General features: G+C 42.4%; 1 protein-coding gene across 1 annotated transcript in view; it reads left to right on the top strand.

The window, feature by feature from the left end:
- The first annotated feature begins 227 nt into the window (after positions 1–227).
- Positions 228–22,199, top strand: part of DCDC2C (doublecortin domain containing 2C) — a 116,600-nt gene continuing 94,628 nt past the window's right edge. The window contains exons 1-3 of the mRNA XM_074947702.1: positions 228–526; positions 3,174–3,225; positions 19,281–19,357. Of these exons, the coding sequence (XP_074803803.1) occupies positions 228–526; positions 3,174–3,225; positions 19,281–19,357 (428 nt within the window). The remainder of the gene's footprint in view (positions 527–3,173; positions 3,226–19,280; positions 19,358–22,199) is intronic.

The raw sequence follows: 22,199 nt of genomic DNA, 5'->3' as shown, positions 1-22,199 counted from the left end.
GCCGGCTCGGGACAGCTGCTGCGATCCGGGGGTGGGGGCCGGGCAGGGCCGCCTGGGGACGCTATGAATTAGGAGGCCTGGGGAGCAGCCCCAGCTGGTGCCTGGTACAGCTCAGGAGGCCGGACAGCGGCTGTGAATAGCCCCCCACCCGTGCCCTGGCTGGGGGCGGGGGGGTTATGGTGTGTGTTAGCCTCACCTGCCCCTCCCAGCCCACCTTCCCCGGGGCCATGGTGCCATCGCCTCGCCCCCGGGCCAGCTACAGCCTGACAGGGGTGACCCCAGCCAGCACGCTGCTGGTGTACCGCAACGGGGACCCCTTCTTTTCGGGCAGGAAGTTCGTGATCAACCATCGCTACGTGAAGACTTTCGAGGCGCTGATCGCCCTGCTGAACGAAGGGGTGGAGGTGCCCTTTGGCGTGAGGACCCTGTACACCCCCCAGGAAGGGCACCGCCTCCGCAACCTGTCCGACCTAAAGCAGGGCGGCAAATACGTGGCCGCCGGGCGGGAAAAGTTTAAAAAACTGGAGTAAGTATGAAAAACTGGCTCAACATTTAAATTTTGTACAAATCTTTTATTATTACCATAGTTCCAAGAAACCCTAATAGAGATCAGGGGTCCATTGCGTTAGGTGCTGTACAAATACATAATAGGAGACAGTCCCTGCCCCAAAGAGCTGACAAAACTAATTAGACAAAACTAACAAAGGGCGAAAGGGCCTGAAACATTGCACAAAGACTTGAGTTACCTACGATTACACAGTAAATCTGTGGCCAAGAGAGGAATGGAATACTGTTTTCCTGAGTCCGACACCACTGCCCTCCATACCCACTGGACTACATTGACAAACCAAAGCCAATAGAAGTGTTTCCAAAAGTTAAAATGGGGAAAAAAAAATAGCTAATGGAAATAGTTGGCTTTAAACAACTCTACATTTCTCTGCAGGGTTTGCAATAAAAATGTGGCTGCACTGAGAACCTGAAACTGACTGTGGTATCTGGCTGGTGAATCTTGCCCATATGCTCAGGGTTTAGCTGATCGCCATATTTGGGGTCGGGAAGGAATTTTCCTCCAGGGCAGATTGGAAGACGCCCTGGAGGTTTTTTGCCTTCCTCTGTAGCATGGGGCACGGGTCACTTGCTGGAGGATTCTCTGCTCCTTGAAGTCTTTAAACCACGATTTGAGGACTTCAGTAGCTCAGACATAGGTGAGAGGTTTTTCACAAGGGTGGGTGGGTGAAATTCTGTGGCCTGCGTTGTGCAGGAGGTCAGACTAGATGATCATAATGGTCCCTTCTGACCTTAGTATCTATGAATAAATGTGAAACTGGCAACACTGAGTTTTACTTGTCCAAGCTGATAAAAATGCAAAAAGCAAATAAAGTATAAATAGTGAAAAGTAATTTGCCTTTTTAAAATGTGAACTTGTTATGATTAATTCATATAATTACCCATTTCTGTACCCACCTGTAAAGTGTCCCATCTAGCGAAGACAGTTTCAAAGCAGGTGGTACCAACACTTAGGCCTTCTCTTCACCAGGAACAAAGGTGTGTTTTTTAATAAGTGGTAAAATCCTAGTGAAGACAAGGCAATTTGTAGGTTTAACATGAGTTAATGGGTTAAAGGTCAATTCGGTTTAAAGAGAATCTCCAGTATTAGTATAAGGACAAAGTTTGGAGTCTACCCCAATGAGGGCAGTGGTACTGACAGCAGCTGGTAAATTACAATAGGAAGGGCCATCTTGCAGACACTATAGCTTCTAAAATGTTATGCTCTATATTGAGCTTGAATGGAAATGATGGAGTTGTGATTCCAGATGTTCAAACAACTCCACTGCCTCTGATGTGTCTCCTAATTTTGCAAAGGAAGAACAGAGTGAAATTAACAAGATTCCAGTCAGCTTCACTGAAAAACTGTAGGCAGCACAAATTTCATGCACCAGCTGTGGTTGCTGCTGCTGGTTGGGGAAACTGGAAATTATTCCTGAGTAGATTTGGGCTGGTTAAATGCTGTAGAACAAGTGCTCAAGAACATTTATTTGAATTCTGAATTACTGTTTGATCAGACTGTGTTTATGGCCTTGATTGTGCTTTTTAAAAAACATCTGTGAGCATGTTTTTGTTTGCAGAAACTCACAGAGAATAGGTACAGTTTGTATGAATACCCATGTTTGCCTGGGTATTTGTGAATGAACAAAATTTCGTTATTGTTTGTTGTTCCAACAGCAAGTAACTGAAAGGGACATAACTGAGCACTACTGATTATTTTTTCCCTGCATTTTGAATGTGAAACTGAAATTCACATAGTAGTTTTTAACGGAAATCAATTTATATAGTTTCTTATCAAGTCCAAAGATCTGATGTTGACCCACTTCTGGAAAGCGTGTAAGATAACTGCTGTTATAGTGCCATTAGTGGGCCCATAAACATTTTTGTTTATTCCAAATAACAGCTGCTTTTTGAACAGAACTTGGCATTGGAGAAGATGATGTAATAACACAAAACAAATCAAAACAGAATACCACAAAACAAATAAAGAACATCATATTTGGAATCCATATGGGATTTTATAACAGTTTTAAAATAGAGTAGTTCAAATTTAGGACCCAATCATACAAGCTGCTGAAGAATCTTCTGGAGAGGTGTTGTGCATTCTCAACTCCAACTCAAGATCATGGAGAGGATCTTTGCAGGATACTCAATAACTCAGCAATGTTCTTTTGAACTTACAATATCAGCATCTTAAAAAATAAAAAGCATCCAGAGACCCCAAATGAGATTGAAGCTCCATTGTGCTGTGCACTGTGTACACACACAGTCCCTGCCCCTTAGAATTTACAATCTAAAATAAATGGACAAGACAGACAAAGTCTGAAAAGACAGGAGTATTATTTCCTCTTTACAGATGGGGAGCGAAGGTCCAGAGGTTAAATGACTTGCAACAAGTCTGTTGGAGAGCCATGGAATAAATTTAAATATACTGAATCCCAGTCCAGTGCCTAAACCACATGCCCATCCTCCCAATTTATAAAATATACCAAAACTGACTAAAACCTGCAATATTTTGTCACTAATTAAGGGTGTCACAACTCGGTTAAATGTTTTATGAAATTACTACTCTATTGAAACAGATGAATATATTTTGTCTAATTTTCCTTTTTCTCCCCCTTCTGCAGTTATATTCATATAAGCATAAAAAAACCACAAAGACGACGGAAGGCAGTGGTGGTAAGTATATAACTCTTAACACTACCCTTTTAACATATTGTCAGGACTTAGGTTATTAATTGGCAGTATCTTTGTTTCTTTCATAAGGAAAATTTTGAAGCACGAAAAGAAAAAAAAAAAAGATTGCACTCCAATACTTTCTAATCACTGGACATATCCTTGAAACCTCTCTTGCCACAATTTCTCCAACTCTTAATACCATACAGTTTATATATGTGTTTCTCTAAACAAAGGTTCACTATTGTCATGATTATTGTTTTATATCCAATATTTACATGGTAAGGATTTGTAAACCTATTAAAACTTCCTAAATAAATAAGTAGTTAAAGATTTCATTTGCAATTTTATCGGAAAAGATAATGTACAGTCATGATGCTCATGAAGAACAAGACGTGCCTGAAATTAATTGTCCCAAATTTTAGATTCCTGCACTTACCTTTGAGATACACATCACACTTGCAGTTTGTCATGGCTTTTCTTGTCTGTATCACTGTGTTCTCCATTACCTGTAGACTGCCTCAAAGAACAAATTTTATGAATTTTTACCAAACAGACAGTAATTATTGCACCTTCTCTTTTTTTATAGGCTGTGCACCTAATAGTATTTGAAAGTGTTAATTTCAGGTGACATTGATAACAGCACTTTATAAATAATGTAAGCAATCCCTAGCTAGAATATAAGGGATATTAATTTCTGTTACAAAAATAACCCATAAACATAGGGTTAAGGATTTGCATCCGAAGATGAAAATAAAAAGGCTTAACCCATATCCATATTACATTTTTATTTAACATGGATATGGTTACTCAGGAAGACCAGGGCTACTCAGGAAGGCTTGGAAGGTTTGAAGGCTACTCTGGAAGACCAGGGCTTCAAAAAGCCTGCTCCTAAGTGACCAGAAGAGCTAGCAAACAGAAGTGACTAATAGGGGAGTTTTGCAAAGGAGTTTACAGGGGGAGCGTGAGAGGGGGCTAGGTACACTTAACATTTTTTAAACTTCTTTAAACTTAAGCCAAAAAACACCCCCCGTTAAAAACAAAACAACGACAAAGGAACGAGCTTCAGGAATAAAAAGAGAATGAAGGCAGAAGTCCAGCAACAGAGTGGGGGCTACCCAGTTTATTGCACCCAATGCAGCATGTATGATTACCTACCCTATGGGCAAGTGGCCTATGTGTGCATTCAGTGCAAGGAGCTCCTGGCACTCAGAGACCGTGTACGGGCTTTGGAGGCCAGGGTGGCGGAACTGGAGGAACTAAGGGAGGCAGAGAGGTACATAGATGAGACTTTCCGGGACACAGTAGAACGGTCCCACCCTCGGTATGACAGCCTCTGTGCTGTTGAGGATATTGAAAGTCTCAGGGAAAGAGAACATCCAACTGGAGCAGAGGGAAACGATTCCATAGTTGGGATGTTGTGGTATCCTCTTGCACTGAGGATACCTCTCCGGGGGAGGGAACTCCAGTTATTAGGAAGAGACAGGTATTAGTAATGGACGATTCGATCATTAGAAACATAGATAGCTGAGTTTGCGATGACCGGGAGAACTGCATCGTGACTTGCCTGCCTGGTGCAAAGGTTGTGGATCTCTTGAGACATCTAGATAGACTTATGTGTAGTGCTGGGGAGGAGCCAGTGGTTGTGGTACATTTAGGTACCATTGACATAGGGAAGGATAAGAGAAAAGTCCTGAAGGCCAAATAAGAGATTGAAGTCCAGGACCTCCATGGTAGCATTCTCTGAAATGCTTCCAGTTCCATGTGCAGGGCCAGTTAGAAAGGCAGAACTGCAGGGTCTCAATGTGTGGATGAGATGATAGTGTAGGGAAGAGGGTTTTAGATTTATTAGGAACTGGGGAAACTTTTGGGAAAGGGGGAGCCTATACAGGAAGGATGGGCTCCACGTAAACCAAAATGGAACCAGATTGTTGGCACTTAAAATTAAAAAGGTCGTAGAGCAGTTTTTAAACTAAGGGCGGGGGGAAAGCCGACAGGTGCGGAGGAGCATGTGGTTCGGACAGAGACATCCCTTAGGGGAGGATCTACTAATGGAGATTCTCTACATGCTAGTAAAGAGAAGAGAAGATGATAAAATACAGGTAGGATCTGATGAGAAACAGTCAAATGAAAAAAAGTCTCATTCAGTTACATCATGTAATGGGAGACAGCTAAAAAGTGAGAGGTTTTTAAAGTGCTTATATACCAATGCTAGAAGTCTAAATAATAAGATGGGTGAAGTAGAGTGCCTCGTATTAAATGAGGATATTGATATAACCGGCATCACAGAAACTTGGTGGAATGAGGATAATCAATGGGACACAGTAATACCAAGGTACAAAATATATCTGAAGGACAGAACAGGTTGTGCTGGTGGGGGAGTGGCACTATATGTGAAAGAAAGCATAGAATCAAATGAAGTAAAAATCTTAAGTGAACCAAACTGTATCATAGAATCTCTATGGATAGTAATTTCATGCTCGAATAATAAGAATATAGCAGTCGGGATATATTACAGACCACCTGACCAGGATGGTGAAAGTGGCGGTGAAATGCTCAGGGAGATTAGAGAGGCTATTAAAATTAAAAACTCAGTAATAATGGGGGATTTCAATTATATTGACCTCAGGACAGGATGCAGAGATAAAGTTTCTTTACACCTTAAATGACTGCTTCTTGGAGCAGCTAGTCCCGGCAGGGAAAAACACCACAGTGGCTCAACACTGTAGCATTTAATTTCAGAAAGGGAAACTACACAAAAATGAGGAGGTTAGTTAAACAGAAATTAAAAGGTACAGCACCAAAAATAAAATCTCTGCAAGCTGCATGGAAACTTTTTAAAGACACCACAATAGAGGCTGTTCAACATAAATATATAACCCAAATTAAAAAACATAGTAAGAGAACCAAAAAAGAGCCCCCATAACTAAACAACAAAGTAAGAGAAGCAGTGTGAGGCAAAAAGGCATCCTTTAAAAAGTGGAAGTTAAATCCTAGTGAGGAAAATAGAAAGAAACATAAACTCTGGTAAATGAAGTGTAAAAATATAATTAGGAAGGCCAAAATAGAATTTGAAGAACAGCTAGCCAAAGACTCAAAAAGTAATAGCAAATTTTTTTTAAGTACATCAGAAGCAGGAAGCCTGCTAAACAACCAGTGGGGCCACTGGACGATAGAGATGCTAAAGGAGCACACAAGGATGATAAGGCCATTGCGGAGAAACTAAATGAATTCTTTGCATCGGTCTTCACAGCTGAGAATGTGAGGGAGATTCCCAAACCTGAACCATTCTTTTTAGGTGACAAATCTGAGGAAATGTCCCAGATTGAGGTGTCATTAGAGGAGGTTTTTGGAACAAACTTGCTAAACTAAACAGTAATAAGTCACCAGGACCAGATGGTATTCACCCAAGAGTTCTGAAGGAATTCAAATGTGAAATTACACAACTACTAACTCTAGTCTGTAACCTATCATTTAAATCAGCTTCTGTACCAGATGACTGGAGGATAGCTAATGTGATGCCAATTTTTAAAAAGGGCTCCGGAGGTGACCCTGGCAATTACAGGCCGGTAAGCCAGTCTTCAGTACCAGGCAACCTGATTGAAACTATAGTAAAGAACAAAATTGTCAGACACCTAGATGAACATAATTTGTTGGGGAAGAGTCAACATGACTGGTGTGGAGAAATTAAATAAGGAAGTGTTATTTACTCCTTCTCATTACACAAGAACTAGGGTCACCAAATGAAATTAATAGGCAGCAGGTTTAAAACAAACAAAAGGAAGTATTTTTTCACACGACGCATAGCCAACCTGTGGAATTCCTTGCCAGAGGATATTGCGAAGGTCAAAAATGTAACAAGTTTAAAAAAAGAACTGGATAAATTCATGGAGGATAGGTCCATCAATGGCTATTACCAGGACGGGAAAGGATTGTGTCCCTAGACTCTGTTTGCCAGAAGCTGGAAATTGCTGACAAGGAATGGATCATTTGATGATTACCTGTTCTGTTCATTCCCTCTGGGGCACCTGGCATTGGCCACTGTCGGAAGACTGGATACTGGGCTAGATGGACCTTTGGTCTGAGCCAGTATGGCCATTTCTATGTTCTTATGTTATGTTTTCTTTACCTTGCACCTTCCATGGAAGTGAGACAGAAATGAGAATTGAAGACTAGAAAAATTAAAGGAGAGATTATGCAAAACTATTAAAGGGTGATTTCGATTTCAAATCTGTAAACTTGTACGTGACAAATCCTTAGTCTCTACCCACTATTTATTTATTACTCCTTTAAAAAGGGGAGTTGGAAATACAACAGCTGCCATTTCATGTCTTCATCGTCTGGTGGGCCAAGTAGGCTTAGTACTCATTTTGCAAACACTTGCAGACCTGTTTCCTGTATCTTGTATTTTGAATTTTTCATGCTGCTGTATTTTGCATTATGGGCTCTGGTTTTGCACACAGTGCATAGCGTGGTAGCATGCTAAATTCAGACACAATAGGGCAAGAGGTGTTAACTCAAACGGACACGTGAATCCCCACCTCCTGGACCTCTTAGCCCTCTCTTCTCCAAAAATAGTTGCCACAGTTGGATCTGTGGCTAATTTCTTTTGGGCCATGGATCCCTGACAGCCAGGACACAGATGCAGAGATCCAGGGGATCTGTGATTAATTTGCCAGTGCTTGGAGTCTTTAGAGTCTTCTGGGAAATTTCTCTTAATCCTTGGATGCCATTCGAAACATGGTGAGAAAGGAGTACTCAAAGGAGAAAGTGGCAAGATCAAGACCATTGTCACAGAGTTTTTTCAAGGTACACGTAACTTCTGGTCACATGCAAAGAAATGCCGGGACATCTCTAGCTTTAGAAAGTGTACTTAGCTCGACTTTGACTAAAAAATTCAAAAGTCCAATCCACAGACAAATTAATTGGTCTGGTGTATTTTAAGTCTCTCTTCACCTCTTCAGTCCCTTCATCACCTTTGCAACAGCATTCCAGATTATCCTAATGTTCTAAACTCCTCAACATGCTGCTTAGCTCAGAATCAGAACCTGCACGAGCCTAGCAAGGTCTACATCACGCAGAGCCCAGTTTTGTCACTTGGTGTGTAAGTGAGGGAGCCCAGTACTTCACTGGGGCTGTTAAATTTGCATGTAGGTTTCGATTTAGATTGTAAGACTTTTTGGATGACGGGGATTACATCTTTCTTTTTCATTGTATGTAGTACTGAGCCCACTGTCTGTGCTCAACAAATACTTACAGGAGGAGCTGATATAAAGTTTGCCCAACATTTTGAATTATAAAGGATTCTTGCAACCTTTTCTTTGAGAATTGTTAACACTTACCAGTACTATGTTGTATGTAGAGGGTTGGAGAAAAAAGCCAGTTTGGGTTCCCTTCATGACACTCCCGGACCCAGCACATGGCCCCAACAACCCACAGAATTTCAGGGTTGAAAGGACCTCAGGAGGTCATCTAGTCCAACCCCCTGCTCAAAGCAGAGCCAATCCCCAATTTTTGGCCCAGATCCCTAAATGGCCCCCTCAAGGATTGAGCTCACAACCATGGGTTTAGCAGGCTAATGCTCAAACCACTGAGCTATCTCTTCCCCCCATCACCCTGTCCTGTGGGTATCACATGGGCAAGGAGACTCATGAGGTGGGAAAGCAGAAGAGCTAGGCTGCATATTGCCCCAGCAACCCATCCTTTCAACTCTGGGATAAGAGGCTTCCCCTGCTGCTAGCTTATGTAGTTGGTTCTGTAAGTTGGTTGGTTTGTTTGTTTGAAGTGGTAGTTGTCTCTCCTGAAGCCTCAGGGTTCAAACAGTACTTGGAGGTTGGTACCTTGAACAAGAGGGGATTAAAAAGTGGAAAAAAATCACTGCACAAGTAGTTAACATGTGCTATACCTTGGGCTGTAATGGCACTCATTGAGGTGGAAGGAGAGGGGGGAAGGGAAGGCTAAATATGACACATGATAACAAGAAATTTGTGGTTTCTTACACATGGCCACCGCATCCCTTTAATACTGTTTGTTAAAAGTCGTCTGGGAGAATCTGTGCTATACATATTTATCATTAAGGTTAAGAATCCATCACGGGTATTTTTAGTAAAAGTCAGGGACAGGTTGTGGGCAATAACCAAAAATTTATGGAAGCCCATGACCAGTCCCTGACTTTTACTAAAAATACCCTTGGGGAGAATAACAGCTGAGCACAGCTGGGAAGCTGACCTCTGGCAGCTGCTCCACGCCCGCTGCTGCTCCTGCAGCCCTAGGGGGGCTGACCCAACCCCAGCCGCTACTTCAGCCCTGGGCTGTTTCTCCAGTGGCCAGGGGATTGCTGCTACAAAGGTCAGCCCGCTCGCCAGCTGCTCCGGCAGCCCCAGGGCTGACTGCTGCTCCAGCGGCCCTGGAGACTGCTGCTCAGGCAGGTCGGGCCTGGCTGCTGACCAGCTGCTGTAGCCCCTCTGCTGCTCTGTGGCAGGGGCTGACTGCTGCTGCTCCAGCCCCAGGAAGGCTGACCCAGTCCCGGGTGCTGCTTTAGCCCTGGGGCTGCTGTTTCAGTGGCCCTGGGGCTGACAGTTGCTCCAGCCCTGCCACTGTGGAAGAAGTCCCGGAAAGTCACAGAATCTGTGATCTCTGTGACAGAATCATACCCTTATATATCATCAGAGGCTTTTCTGTGTTGCCAGTCGCTTTCATACCTAAGCCCAGGATCCTTGACTAGAAAAACTGTCTGTGCCACTCCTGCTTTTGGTACTTTGCCAGCAGCACTAGTGAGCGTGGTAGGGTAGAACTGATGCAATTCTACTTTGGTTTTAATTTTTGCTTCTGCTGGGTCCTCAGTACTGATCATATGCTACTGTCAGGGAAGAGGAGGAAGGGGGAGGGAAAGGCTAGCATTCCCAGTGGCAGAGTAGGATCATTCATGTGCAGCTCCGGCATAGTGTGCCTCGCTATGGTGCAGTTGGCAAAGTAGTGAAACTGAGTAGGATAATGTCAATTATTGCTTTTTGGTGCCATGGAGAAAAGTAATAAAAATACAACAAACAGTAGCTCTTACTCCTGTAGGAACTGAAACACCTTAGTTCAAATTAAACTGATGAATTCTCTGAATCGTGCTTCTGACCTAGTTTTTAACAGTTAATCTAAACTGCTATATTTTCTGTATTCTCTGTTTGTCACCCATTATGCTTTGCAAAATGTCTCCTAGTTTATAGTGTTTTCTGAAAGTGAAACCACTGTTCAAGCTCCCTAAGGAATAGTTGTTCATTGAAATTCCATATACGGATTATGGGCCCTGTGAAGGTATAAGGGTTATTATTTGACTGAGGTTAGAGGCCAGCAGTGGGTTGACTGGCTGATTAGCCCCTCCTGCTGCACCTGCAGGAATAGACCTGCAGCTTAACTTGCTGATGCTCATAAAAGGAGTAGCAGGAAACGGAAAGGAGGAACTGCAGTACCTACTAGAGGCTGGAGCTACTGCTGGGAAGAACTGCTCCTGGAAGCAAAAATGGACAGAAAGGAGACTGGGGAAATCCTGTTATCAAAAGCTCTGAGGTAAGAGCCAGGATCTTTGGAATGAGGAACTACAGGGGGTGAGGGACAGACCTTGGGAAGTTTTGATCTTGTTTGTTGAGGAGACTTGAAATAAAAGAAAAAAGAAACCACAAAAACTGACCCTGCTGGAAATTGCCTTCCCTGGACGCAGTGAGAAGATTCCAGGTAGAATTCCACCAGGGAGTTCGCTGGCTCAGAAAGAGCAAGCTGGGGTGCAGCCAGAAGAAGGAGTTATAAGACAGGCTCCAATCTCTTACATACAGTACCTTTAGATCTGAACCCCTTCCATAAAGAAGGGCCATGGAGGAGATACTCCAGATGATTGTGAATCAAGAGCAGGTGGAAAATGTAAGGAACCACCAGTCCCAGAAGGTACTCCTGGCCTCTCAGCAATGTTTGCAGGAAGCCCAGCTATCTGAGCTTGAGTGGAACAGACTGTTCCAAGTAGATATGGCCTGCTTAATCTCATAGCAGCTATGGTGAGACAGAAACAGCCATGGAGGGATGGTCCTCCCCCAGAGTTTCACCCAGTCTCACCTTGACCAAGATGGGCAGCACCTGATGACCCAGAGACCTACCTGACCACCTTTGAGTGGGCTGGGAGAAGAGTTCCTGGGCAGCGTGACTGGTCCCATAACTCACTGGTGAGGCCCAAGCAGTGTATTGGTCACCGAGTGTGGATGAAGCACAATCCTATGCAATGCAAAAGGCTGCCATCATGGACTGCCCTGGTCTCTCTACAGAAGCTTATTGGAAGATATTTTGGTATGGCGACATTCCTTAATGGGGCATGCCCCTGGGCAGTAGGTCAGTGGCTCTGGGACTACCCAATAACTAAACCCAGAGGCTAAGACTATGGTGGAACTTATTGACAATATTGGCCTAGAACAGTGTTTCCCAAACCTGGGACACCGCTTGTTCAGGGAAAGCCCCTGGTGGGCCAGGCCGGTTTGTTTACCTGCCGCGTCCACAGGTTCGGCCGATCGGGGCTCCCGCTGGCCGCGGTTCGCTGCTGCAGGCCAATGGGGGCTGCGGGAAGTGGTGGCTGGTATGTCCCTTGGTCCGTGCTGCTTCCCGCAGCCCCCACTGGCCTGCAGCAGCGAACTGCGGCCACTGGGAGCTGCGATCGGCCGAACCTGCGGATGCGGCAGGTAAACAAACCGGCCGGGCCCGCCAGGGGCTTTCCCTGCACAAGCAGCGTCCCAAGTTTGGGAAACACTGGCCTAGAACAATATCTACACATATGCTGGTACAAGCCTGGGTTCGACGGTTTTGGCCCGCATCCATGGCAGAGGTGGTCGAGACAACTGAGAGATTTCTGGAGGCTGAATTACCTGCAGGTGGGAAGGCCAGACTCTCAGTCAGCTAGCCACACTTAGAAAGGCAGCGAGAGATGATAACCTACCAACCCAGTGAGAATCTACCAAAATTTTACCCCACCCATGGGACCCTACACCCAGAACAGGGGCTCCAAAGTCCCAGGCTTTCAAGGAACCACCATTGCCCTCCTGTGAATGGCTCTGGTATGTTATCGCTGCAGGCAACCTGGGCTCATCCAACAGGGAATGACTCGTGATGGACTGTGCCAGTATAATAAAGGGGCTAGAGCCAGGGAATTCCAGTTGGGTGACCAAGTGCTCCTACTTCTTCCCAGGTCAGAGAGTGGGATAGGGACAGACTTGGGGAAGTTTTGATCTTGTTTGTTGAGGAGACTTGAAATAAAAAGAAAAAGAAACCACAACAACTGATCATGCTGGAAACTACTTTCCCTGGACTCGACGAGAAGGTTCAGGCAGAGTTCCCCCAGGGAAGGCACTGGCTCAGCAAGAGCAAGCCAGGGTCCAGCTGGAAGAGGGTACTATAAGACAGGCCCCAATCTCTTACAGGCCCAGTCCACAAAACCTTTGCATGAGTGGTCCTTACTCATGTGAGTAGTCCCATTGTGTTTGCAGGAATGATTCCTTCGTGATTTCTGGTTTAGGGCTTTGCCCTTAAGGTAATGGCTAACCCAGAAATGATTGTTGGACTCAGTGTTATAAGTTGAGCCCCATGACATTGTTTTATAATTTTTCATTTTAGTTTTTGGGAATTATTTGTTTCATTTTATCCATTAAAACCATTTTATTATATTTATGTGAATAAAATAACTCAAATGACCGTACATAAATAAAACTAGTGTATAAATCCATATTTATGTGTACTACATCATTTTATTAAGCACTGTTTATTATTCCATGCCTTCAGACCTCACCAACCCCATTGCAGTCAGTCACCCCAAAATACTCTGGACAGCTCCTTAACACCGGCCATAGCACTTCCCCAAAATAATTCCTGGAGCATATCTTATAGAAAAAACATCCAGTCTTGATTTAAAAATTGCCCGGGATGGAGAATCCACCATAACTCTTAGTAAATTGTTCCAATGGCATTACCTTCACTAATAAAATTTTACACCTTATTTCCAGTCTGAATTTGTCTAGCTTCAACTTCTAGTCATTGGATTGTGTTATAACTTTGTCTGCTAGATTGAAGAGCGTATTATCAAATATTTGTTCCTCATGTAGGTACTTGAAGAGTGTAATCAAGTCACACCTTGACCTTTTCTTTGTTTAAGCTAAATAGCTTGAGTTTATCACTATAAGGCATGTTTTCTAATCCTTTAATCATTTTTGTGGCTCTTCTCTGTACCCTCTCCAATTTGTCAACATCTTTCTTGAATTGGACACTAGAACTGGACACAGTATTTCAGCGGGGGTCACATTAGTGCCATATACAGATGTAAAATAATCTCTCTACTCTTACTCAAGATTCCCCTGTTTTATGCATTAAAGGATTGCCTTTGTCCTTTTGGCACAGTGTTGCACTGGAATTTTATGTTCACCTGATTATCCAGCATGACCCCCAAGTCTTTTTCCGAGTCACTGCTTCCCAGGTTAGAGTTCCCCATCGTGTAAGTATGGCCAGCATTCATTGTTCCTAGATGTATATCTTTACATTTGGCCATATTAAAAACACTTTATTTTTTGCTTGCACCCATCTTACCAAATGATCCAGGTCTCTCTGTATTAGTGACCTGTCCTCTTCATTATTTACCACTCCCCCAATTTTTATGTAATCTGCAAACTTTATCAGTGATGATTTTTATGTTCTCTTCCAGGCCATTGATAAAAATGTTAAATAGCATAGGGCCAAGAAGTGATCCTTGCTGGACCTCATTAGAAACATACCCATTTGAAGATTCCCTGCTTACAGTTACATTTTGAGACTTCTCTATTAGCCAGCTTTTAATGAGTTCAATGTGTGCCACATTCATTTTGTATTGTTCTAGTTTTTTAATCAAAATGATATGTGGTACCAAGTGAGATGCCTTAAAGATGTCAAAATATATTACATTAACACTATTACCTTTATCAAACAAACTTGTAAAGTAATAAAGAAAAAAATTCAAATTACTTTTACAGGGTTCCTGATGTGTTATAAAACAGTTAACCGAGAACATTGACTGGAAGTCTGTTTGCATATTTTGACACAATCATACAGAAGATTGTTCCATAGTTTTATTGCTCAGTGATATTAGTAAATACACACCCACATAGGCAAATCATCAAAGCATAAGTAAATATACTGTTATGGTCTGCATATTGAATCAGTTTTTGTTTTTTTTGTCTTTTCACTAACCTTTGGAAGAGAAGAGCCAACTTCTGCAATGGTTTACAGCCCCTGCAAAGTAATTAATTGCATTGGGATTGCATAGGTTATAAATAAGGCTAAGATTTAGTCATGGGTGTTTTTAATAAAAATCATGGACAGGTCATGGGCAATAAACAAAAATTCATGGCCTGTGACCCGTCCATGACTTTTACTATAAATAGGCCTGATGGCCAGCCCTTGCTCCAGCGGTGGAAGCTGACTGCCCCTCGGCCACCCACTGCTCCGAGGATCCCGGGGACACTACTCTGGGTCCGCTCTGGGACTGCTGCTGCTCCGGGACCGCTGCTCCTGGGCCACCCCAGGACCGCTGCTGCTCCATAGCCCCTGGGGCCAGCTGGATCGGGCCACTTGAGCAGCAGCTGGTGCAGCTGGCCCCAGGACTGCCTGAGCAGCTGGCCTCAAGCCGCTCCAGCAGTGGCCGGTGTGGCTGACCCCAGGGCTGCTCCAACAGTGGTGGACCCAGAGCTGCCCCAACAGTGGTTGGTGCAGCTGGCCCTGGGGCCGTCTCAGTAGCTAGCTCTGGGGCCAGCTGCTGGGGTGATCCTGGGGTCAGCTGCACTGGCCGCTGCACCTGTGGAAGTCACAGAGGTCCAGGAAAGTCATGGCATCCGTGACCTCCGTGACAGACTCGCATCCTTAATTATAAATTAATGCAGAATTTGGCCACTGGTATCTCGGTTAATGTGTTTGTGTGCTAATCCTCATGTATCTCTCTTAATGTTTTCTTTGTGACTTTTAGCACTTTGTTTCCAGCCATTGTTTATGTGGGTAGCTTTCAAGGCGTTTGATGCACTTGCAGTTTTATGATCTGAGTATGTATTACTGGGTGCCCTGTTAGTGATACTCCTTCTGTCTCCTTAGTTTGCTGTCACAAGTTCTTAGGATGCCAAACTGGCTCTAGAATTCAAGTCAAGCAGTTGGGAGTCAATATGCAAATACTTATATGATGGTCTCTTTTTTTTTTTTTTAAGTACTTGTGTGGGGGTGCTTTTTGAAAAATCAGGACAGCTTAGTATCCGTGTTCTGCTGTGATTACTATATTACTATATTCTGAACTGTTGTGTGAGACCCTGTTTGAGTCTTAGTCCCTTTTTCTCACTTCTTGGAAAGGCTGCTTAGTCTCTCAGGGAAAGGAGTTTATTATGCCACTTGACAGTGATCCCTCTGGTTGATCAAACTGTGTCAGCAGTCTCTGAACAGAATCCTCTCGTGGAAGGATGCGGGATGGTGGTGACACTAAGCCTTGAGGATGGGAGAGGTAAAACAATGAAAAACTTGGGGCTCTTCGAGCCTCCGACAGTTTCTCCAGAATGATGCTCTTCAGAATCTGACCATTGGATGGGACGGAGCTAAAGTATAATCTAAGTATGGCCCAAAAATGAAATGAATACTTTGCCTCAGTTTTCAGGGAGGATGATAATATGGAACATGTGCGTGAAGGCAGTATGGCTGAGGGAAGTTAGTGTCTAGAAATGAAAATTTCAGGTGGAAGAAAATCTTAAAGAGCTTGATGTACTCCAGTCAGGGGGATTGGATAATTTCCATCCCAGAATACTGAAAGAACTAGCACATAAGATTGCTGGTCTTGTAGCAAGGATTTTTAATAAATCTATCTGTTTAGGGGTAGAACCATATAGCTAACATCATACCTGTATTTAAGAAAGGGGAAAAAAATGTGATCCAGGCAATTACAGACCTGTTAGTCTGACCTTAGTAGTATACAAATTAGAACAAATTGAGAAGGAAATGATAATTAAATTAATGGAAGTAAATGGTAAAGGGAATGTTGTGACATTGACATGAACTGTGACCGTATAGATCATTGTTGCAACCAAGGTCCTATAGTTGCACCAAATCTTGTATAAAGGAGGTCAAGTAAGGTGTCTATGAAAAGGTTGTAATTTGCTGGTCATGATTATGCTGTCTGTATGTGTCTATTATTTTTGTATTTGAAGTTATGAATATTGGCTATGTACTTGTATCTCAATGTGTTCGATTCTAAGTAGCACTAGTGAAGCAGTTGGCCAGCTTATTGAGAAGGGACTCTTCAGATTAAGTGCCCAATCAAGAAACACTTAACTGACAATGGACCTTGGGAGACTCCAATCCACATATGAGGAGCCTTCCTGGGAACGTTCAAGGTAGCATGTGAGCAATGGTTGCTCTACCTGTAAAGAACTGAGTCATGCCTGGACATGTGACTTGCCCATGTGACTCCAAACTCCATCTTGCTGCTGTGCTGTGGATTTACTCCAGAGACAGATTTGAGCCTGCGGTTTATTCCATCACTGCTACAAGCCTGAACCAAGAACTTTGCAATTGCTGTATGTAATTGATTACTTTGACAATTTTAACTCTCATCTATATTTCTTTCTTTTTATGAATAAACCTTTAGATTTTAGATTCTAAAGGATTTGTAACAGCGTGATTTGTGGGTAAGATCTGACTGGTATATTGACCTGGGTCTGGGGCTTGGCCCTTTGGGATCGGGAAAACCTTTTTTCTTTTACTGGGGTATTGATTTTCATAACCATTCATCCCCATAAGGCGCGGTGCTAGTGGTGATACCGGGAAACTGGAGTGTCTGAGGGAATTGCTTGTATGACTTCTGGTTAGCCAATGGGGTAAAACCGAAGTCTTCTTTGTTTGGCTGGTTTGGTGTTCCTTGAAGGAACCCCAGCCTTGGGCTGTGACTGCCGTGCTCTAAGCAATTTGTCCTGAATTGATACTCTCAGTAGTGTCCCGCCAGAGGCCGCATAATTACAAATGTAATGCAACATGGGTTTCCAAACGTAGATTACATCAGACTAATCTGATTTCCTTCTTTGGGAAAATTATGGACTTTTTAGTTAAGGGAAGTGCAGTAGATTTAATATACTTGGGCTTCAACAAAGCATTTGACACAGTACCAGATGTGAAAATGTTAGTTAAATTAGGGAGGATGGGCATCAGTACAAGAATTGTAAGGTGAATAAGGAATTGGCTAAGGGGAAAAGACAATGGTTTGTTCTAAAAAGTGAATTATACTGGAAGAAGATTACTAGTGGAGTTCCTCAAGAATTGGTCTTGGGACCAATCTTATTCAATATTTTTTAATCAATGACTTTGGCACAAAAAGTAGGAGTGTGCTAATGAAACCATAAAATATCAGGGTTGGAAGGGACCTCAGGAGGTCATCCAGTCCAACCCCTTGCTCAAAGCAGGACCAATCCCCAATTTATGCCCCAAATCGCCCCCTCAAGGATTGAACTCACAACCCTGGCTTTAGCAGGCCAATGCTCAACCCACTGAGCTATCCCTCCCCCCATGTTGTGATAATATAAAGTTGGGAGGCATTATTAATTCAGAGGAGGCTCAGAATGCTATACAGGAAACTCTGGATGACTTTGAAGACTAGAGTGATAGAAATGGGATGAAATTCAATAGTACAAAATGCAAGATCATGGACTTAGGCTCTAATAACAAGAATTTCCGCTAGAAGGCAGGGGGCTAATCTGTTGGAAGTGACAGAGGAGGCAAGAGACCTGGGTGTGTGGGTCGATCACAGAATGACTGAACCACCAATGAACTACAGCTATGAAAAAGGCAAATACGATCCTAGGATGTATCAGAGGAGGCATTTCCAGTAGAGGTAGAGAAGTATTCGTGCACAAGGCACTGGTAAAATCTCATTTGGAATACTGTGTACAGTTCTGGTGTCCCATGTGCAAGAAAGATGAATTCAAACTGGAACAGGAGCCAAGAAGAGCTACAAGGTGATCAGGGGAACAGAGGGCCTGTCTTACAAGAAGAGACTGTAAGCTCTGCTTGTTTAGTCTAGTAAAAAGAAGGCTGAGAAGGGATATGATTGTTCTTTATAAATGCATCAAGTAGGTGAATATAAGGGAAGATCCATTTAAGCTAAAGGACAGTGTTGGCACAAGAACAAATGATTAAAAATTGGCCATGAAAAAATTCAGGTTCAAAATTAGAAGAAAGTTTCTAATTCTAACCATCAGAGGGGTGAGGTTCTGGAACAGTCTCCCAATAGGAGTTGTGGGGGTTAAACAACTTAACTTGTTTTAAGAGAGAGCTGGACAAATTTATGAGTGTGATTGTATGATGGGGTTGCTTCTGATGGTAGAAGGCAGGGATCAGCAGCCCATAGCTCACTTCCAGTTTGTGTCTATGTCTTTATCTCTTATGTCTCTGTGTGTTTAATTTCCTTCCTCTGAAGGATGCATCAGGGATGGCCATGGCTAGAGATGAGACTCGGAAGGGGAGGAGAGCATGGCTCTGAGTTGGCACCAAGAATTCTTTCTCTCAGTTGCTTTGCTGGCTGGTTCTTGCTCATATACTTAGGGTCTAACTGCTTGCCATATGTTGGATCTGGACAGAATCTTCCCCCAGGTCAGATTGGCCATGATCTTGGGATTTTCTTCACCTTCCTCTGCAGTATGTAGGTGTGGGCTGGGTATATCTCACTTAATCATTTCCCTGCCATTGTGGAGGCCTTGATCACTGGTGCACATTGGTCCCTCATGTTCACTGCCTGTGGACATAATAGTGTAGTCTCCTATAGTCTATAATACTTTGGTCTAATTTTGGTTGTTTGGTTTAGTGGTGTTGTAGCCTTTGAGATACAGGAGGGCAGACTAGATGATCTGGTGGTCTCTTCTGGCCTTAAACTCTATGGCTCTATGACTCTATAACATTTGAACCTGGGTCTGCCATGTGTATAACTGAGCAGCACTTTTAAGATTAAAATGTTTTAAACATCCCGCATAATGTGTGTTTTATTTTTCTTGCAGATTAAACCAGTAGTTCATAGTAAAATACGTGTGCCTTCCAGGTGGCAACTGATCTATAATAAGCCACGTAATATCAAGTAAGTATGTTGTGAATCAAAACTCTAGATTTGGTTTTAAATATTCTGCAAAACTCCAAATGTCTAGTTCAGTGGAAAGATTATGTTTATAATGAAGCCCAGGTACAACAAACGTAATTTGGAAGGGCCAAATTCAGTCTTGATTTACACACTGTGTAGCTCCTATTAATTTAAATGTAATTTGTATCATGTGTGAGCCAGACCAGAATTTGGCTCCCTCTATCATTGTGGAGGGAGGGAGGGGCAAGAAAGAGGGCACCGCATTCCTTATAATTATATTGATTTTTTTTTTTGCAGCAAACTATTCTTTGGAAAAAAATTACATATTCTAGGGATGTAGATGTAGCTTTTTTGTGTCACAGATAATATTGTAAAAGGACACTTAGGATGAAAGTCATATTTAAAAAAATCTGTATTAGAATCACTAAAATAGATTTTTAAAACAGTGAAGTGCCATGAATGGAGGGACCAGAAATGAGCAGACTCTCATAGGGGTACAGAAGGAGGGAGTTCCAAAGGGATGGTCACACTTGATATTGATCTGTGGTGAAATATACTGCCCTCCATATGTTGTTAATAAGGAAGCGTGTTGTATGGCTGCACTACCTCTACTAAAAGTGTGATGCTCTGTGGGCAGTGGAAGCAGTGCAGTTCTGTTGCACAAGAAGTGGGGAAGGAATAACTGGATGTGGAGGAGAAGAGCCAAAAATGCGTGGTGCCTTAACATATGATGCCACTTTAAGTTCCATTTGAGAGAACTACAGTGATAATACTCATAGGTTACTTAAAGCGATGAGCATTCCAAGAAGAGCCCTTTTAAAAGTTTATGTATTTTATTTACGTATTTTTTCAACTTTTAAAATGCCCATTGTTCCCACTGTATGCATGTACAAATATTTAAATTACAAGAAGTGACAAAATCCAAAAGACAATAATAAGATTATCTGAATCCCACCAATTAATCATTAAGCTTCTACCATCACCCTCTGCCAACAATTTATCTTTCCTAGTTGAAGCTTGGGAAAAATAAATGAGGTTGCACTAGGACCTAAAGTTAACAGATTTGGGCTCTGGCAAATGTAGAATTCATTTTACACCTCCATTTGAGGATCCTACTCGAAGAATGCCCTGCCTTCCATACTCCATGCAATTAAATAAAGAGATTTTTAGCCCAGGAGTTTTGTATAATCTCATCTGTTATGGTATTATGTGGGGAAAGAGGTGGTTTCAGATGTAATCATGATCCAATCCATTCAAGGCTTTTGAGGTCAAAACCAATAACTTTTAAATTGCACCCAGAAGTAAATAGGAAGCCAGTGCAGTTTTCAGAATCCAGAGGTATTGTGCTTCTGGTGATAAATGTAACTAACAGGCTAGTGCTGAAATATTTAATCTTCCATAGCCTTAAAGCAGTTTAAACTAATTTCAGCATCAAACCCAAAAAGAGTTGAGATTAAAAAATGTAGACTAAAGAGTATTTATGATATCACGTATGATTTGAATTGCTACTTCAAAGAAAGGAAGAGGGTGTTTATTTATTTACATAACTCTCAAACATTGGATGTTTTCCATGAGTACATTAATATAACTGAACTTAGAGACAAAAAAGACCCATTAGGTCATCTAGTTCATTCCCATGACAGTCATGGCTTGCTCCCTACAATATGTTTTCTAGTGCTTTGTCTAATCTAGTTTTAAATTATTAAATTAAATTTAAATTGGACCCTCCAAATCATCGTTCGGGATTATTCTACGGTTTTATATTTCTCACCAACAGGCACTTTTCCCCTTGTGTAGGCTATTTTGTTCTTAATTTTATTCTGTAAAAATTATATCCATTAACATAGTTCAGAAAATAATGGTATTTAAAATTTACCATAGCAACACTTTTTTTGGTAAATCTAATTCACTGTTTTAATGCATGATCTCTGTGTTTTATATTAATTTACTGAAAATTCCACTAGATGGCCCCAAATATCTTCCAAACCCAGCCTTTCTCATTTTAAAATATTGTTTTAAAGTGGCATCCGGACACACATATCTGCTCTTGACTGCAATTTGACATACTGTACTATTCATCCCAGGAATTATGATTATTATTTTTTATACTTTTTAAGAGTAGTGTTCATGAGAAGCATTGGCCATACAACAATATTAACCTATAAAGGGAGTTGTACTATGGCACAATGTGTAACTTCAATGTGTATTTACAAAATATAGTGCACAGATGCTCTTGGAGAAAAAGGCATAATGAGGAAAATTAAATGTCAAAGGGATGGGTGGAAGCCCCAGTGCATAGGGTATTTAAAGCTGAACTGAATAAAACACTTATACATTCATAATAGGCAATTAATTAATTTTTACAGTGTTCAAACATATGCTAGGTGCCCTGAATTACATGTAACTAGTACCTGGTCCCTGTTTCAAGTGACCTATAATCTAAGTTCCCATGTGATGTAATAAAACAGTGTTGGGATGGAGAAGGAGAAACATGAAGGTAGAGTCTCACGGGTATTGCAGCAGCTTTTCAGCACTTGGGCATCATAAAGTGGTTGAACTCCCGCTATAGCTGGCCAGTGGAGAATTCTTCTTGCGTAGCAAAATTCTCTGGCATAAAGCTGGCAGAGCTGGCTCCTTTTCCAGCCCTCCCCTCTTGCCCCAATGTAGCATTCTCCAAAATGCTACATTCATTCTGCACAGATGCAAGGTCAATTATGGAACTTACAGCAAAGGTGGGAGTTAGAACAGGCTCTCAACTACTATATACTGGTGTAGGATCTGGAAGCTGTAACTAGTGGAGACTCTCTAAGCTGATGGGAGAGAGCTCTCCCATTGACTTAAT

This window comes from Natator depressus, chromosome 3 (assembly GCF_965152275.1).
Source record: "Natator depressus isolate rNatDep1 chromosome 3, rNatDep2.hap1, whole genome shotgun sequence".
In the NCBI taxonomy this organism is placed as follows: Eukaryota; Metazoa; Chordata; order Testudines; family Cheloniidae; genus Natator; species Natator depressus.
This window is presented reverse-complemented; position numbering and strand designations above follow the sequence as displayed.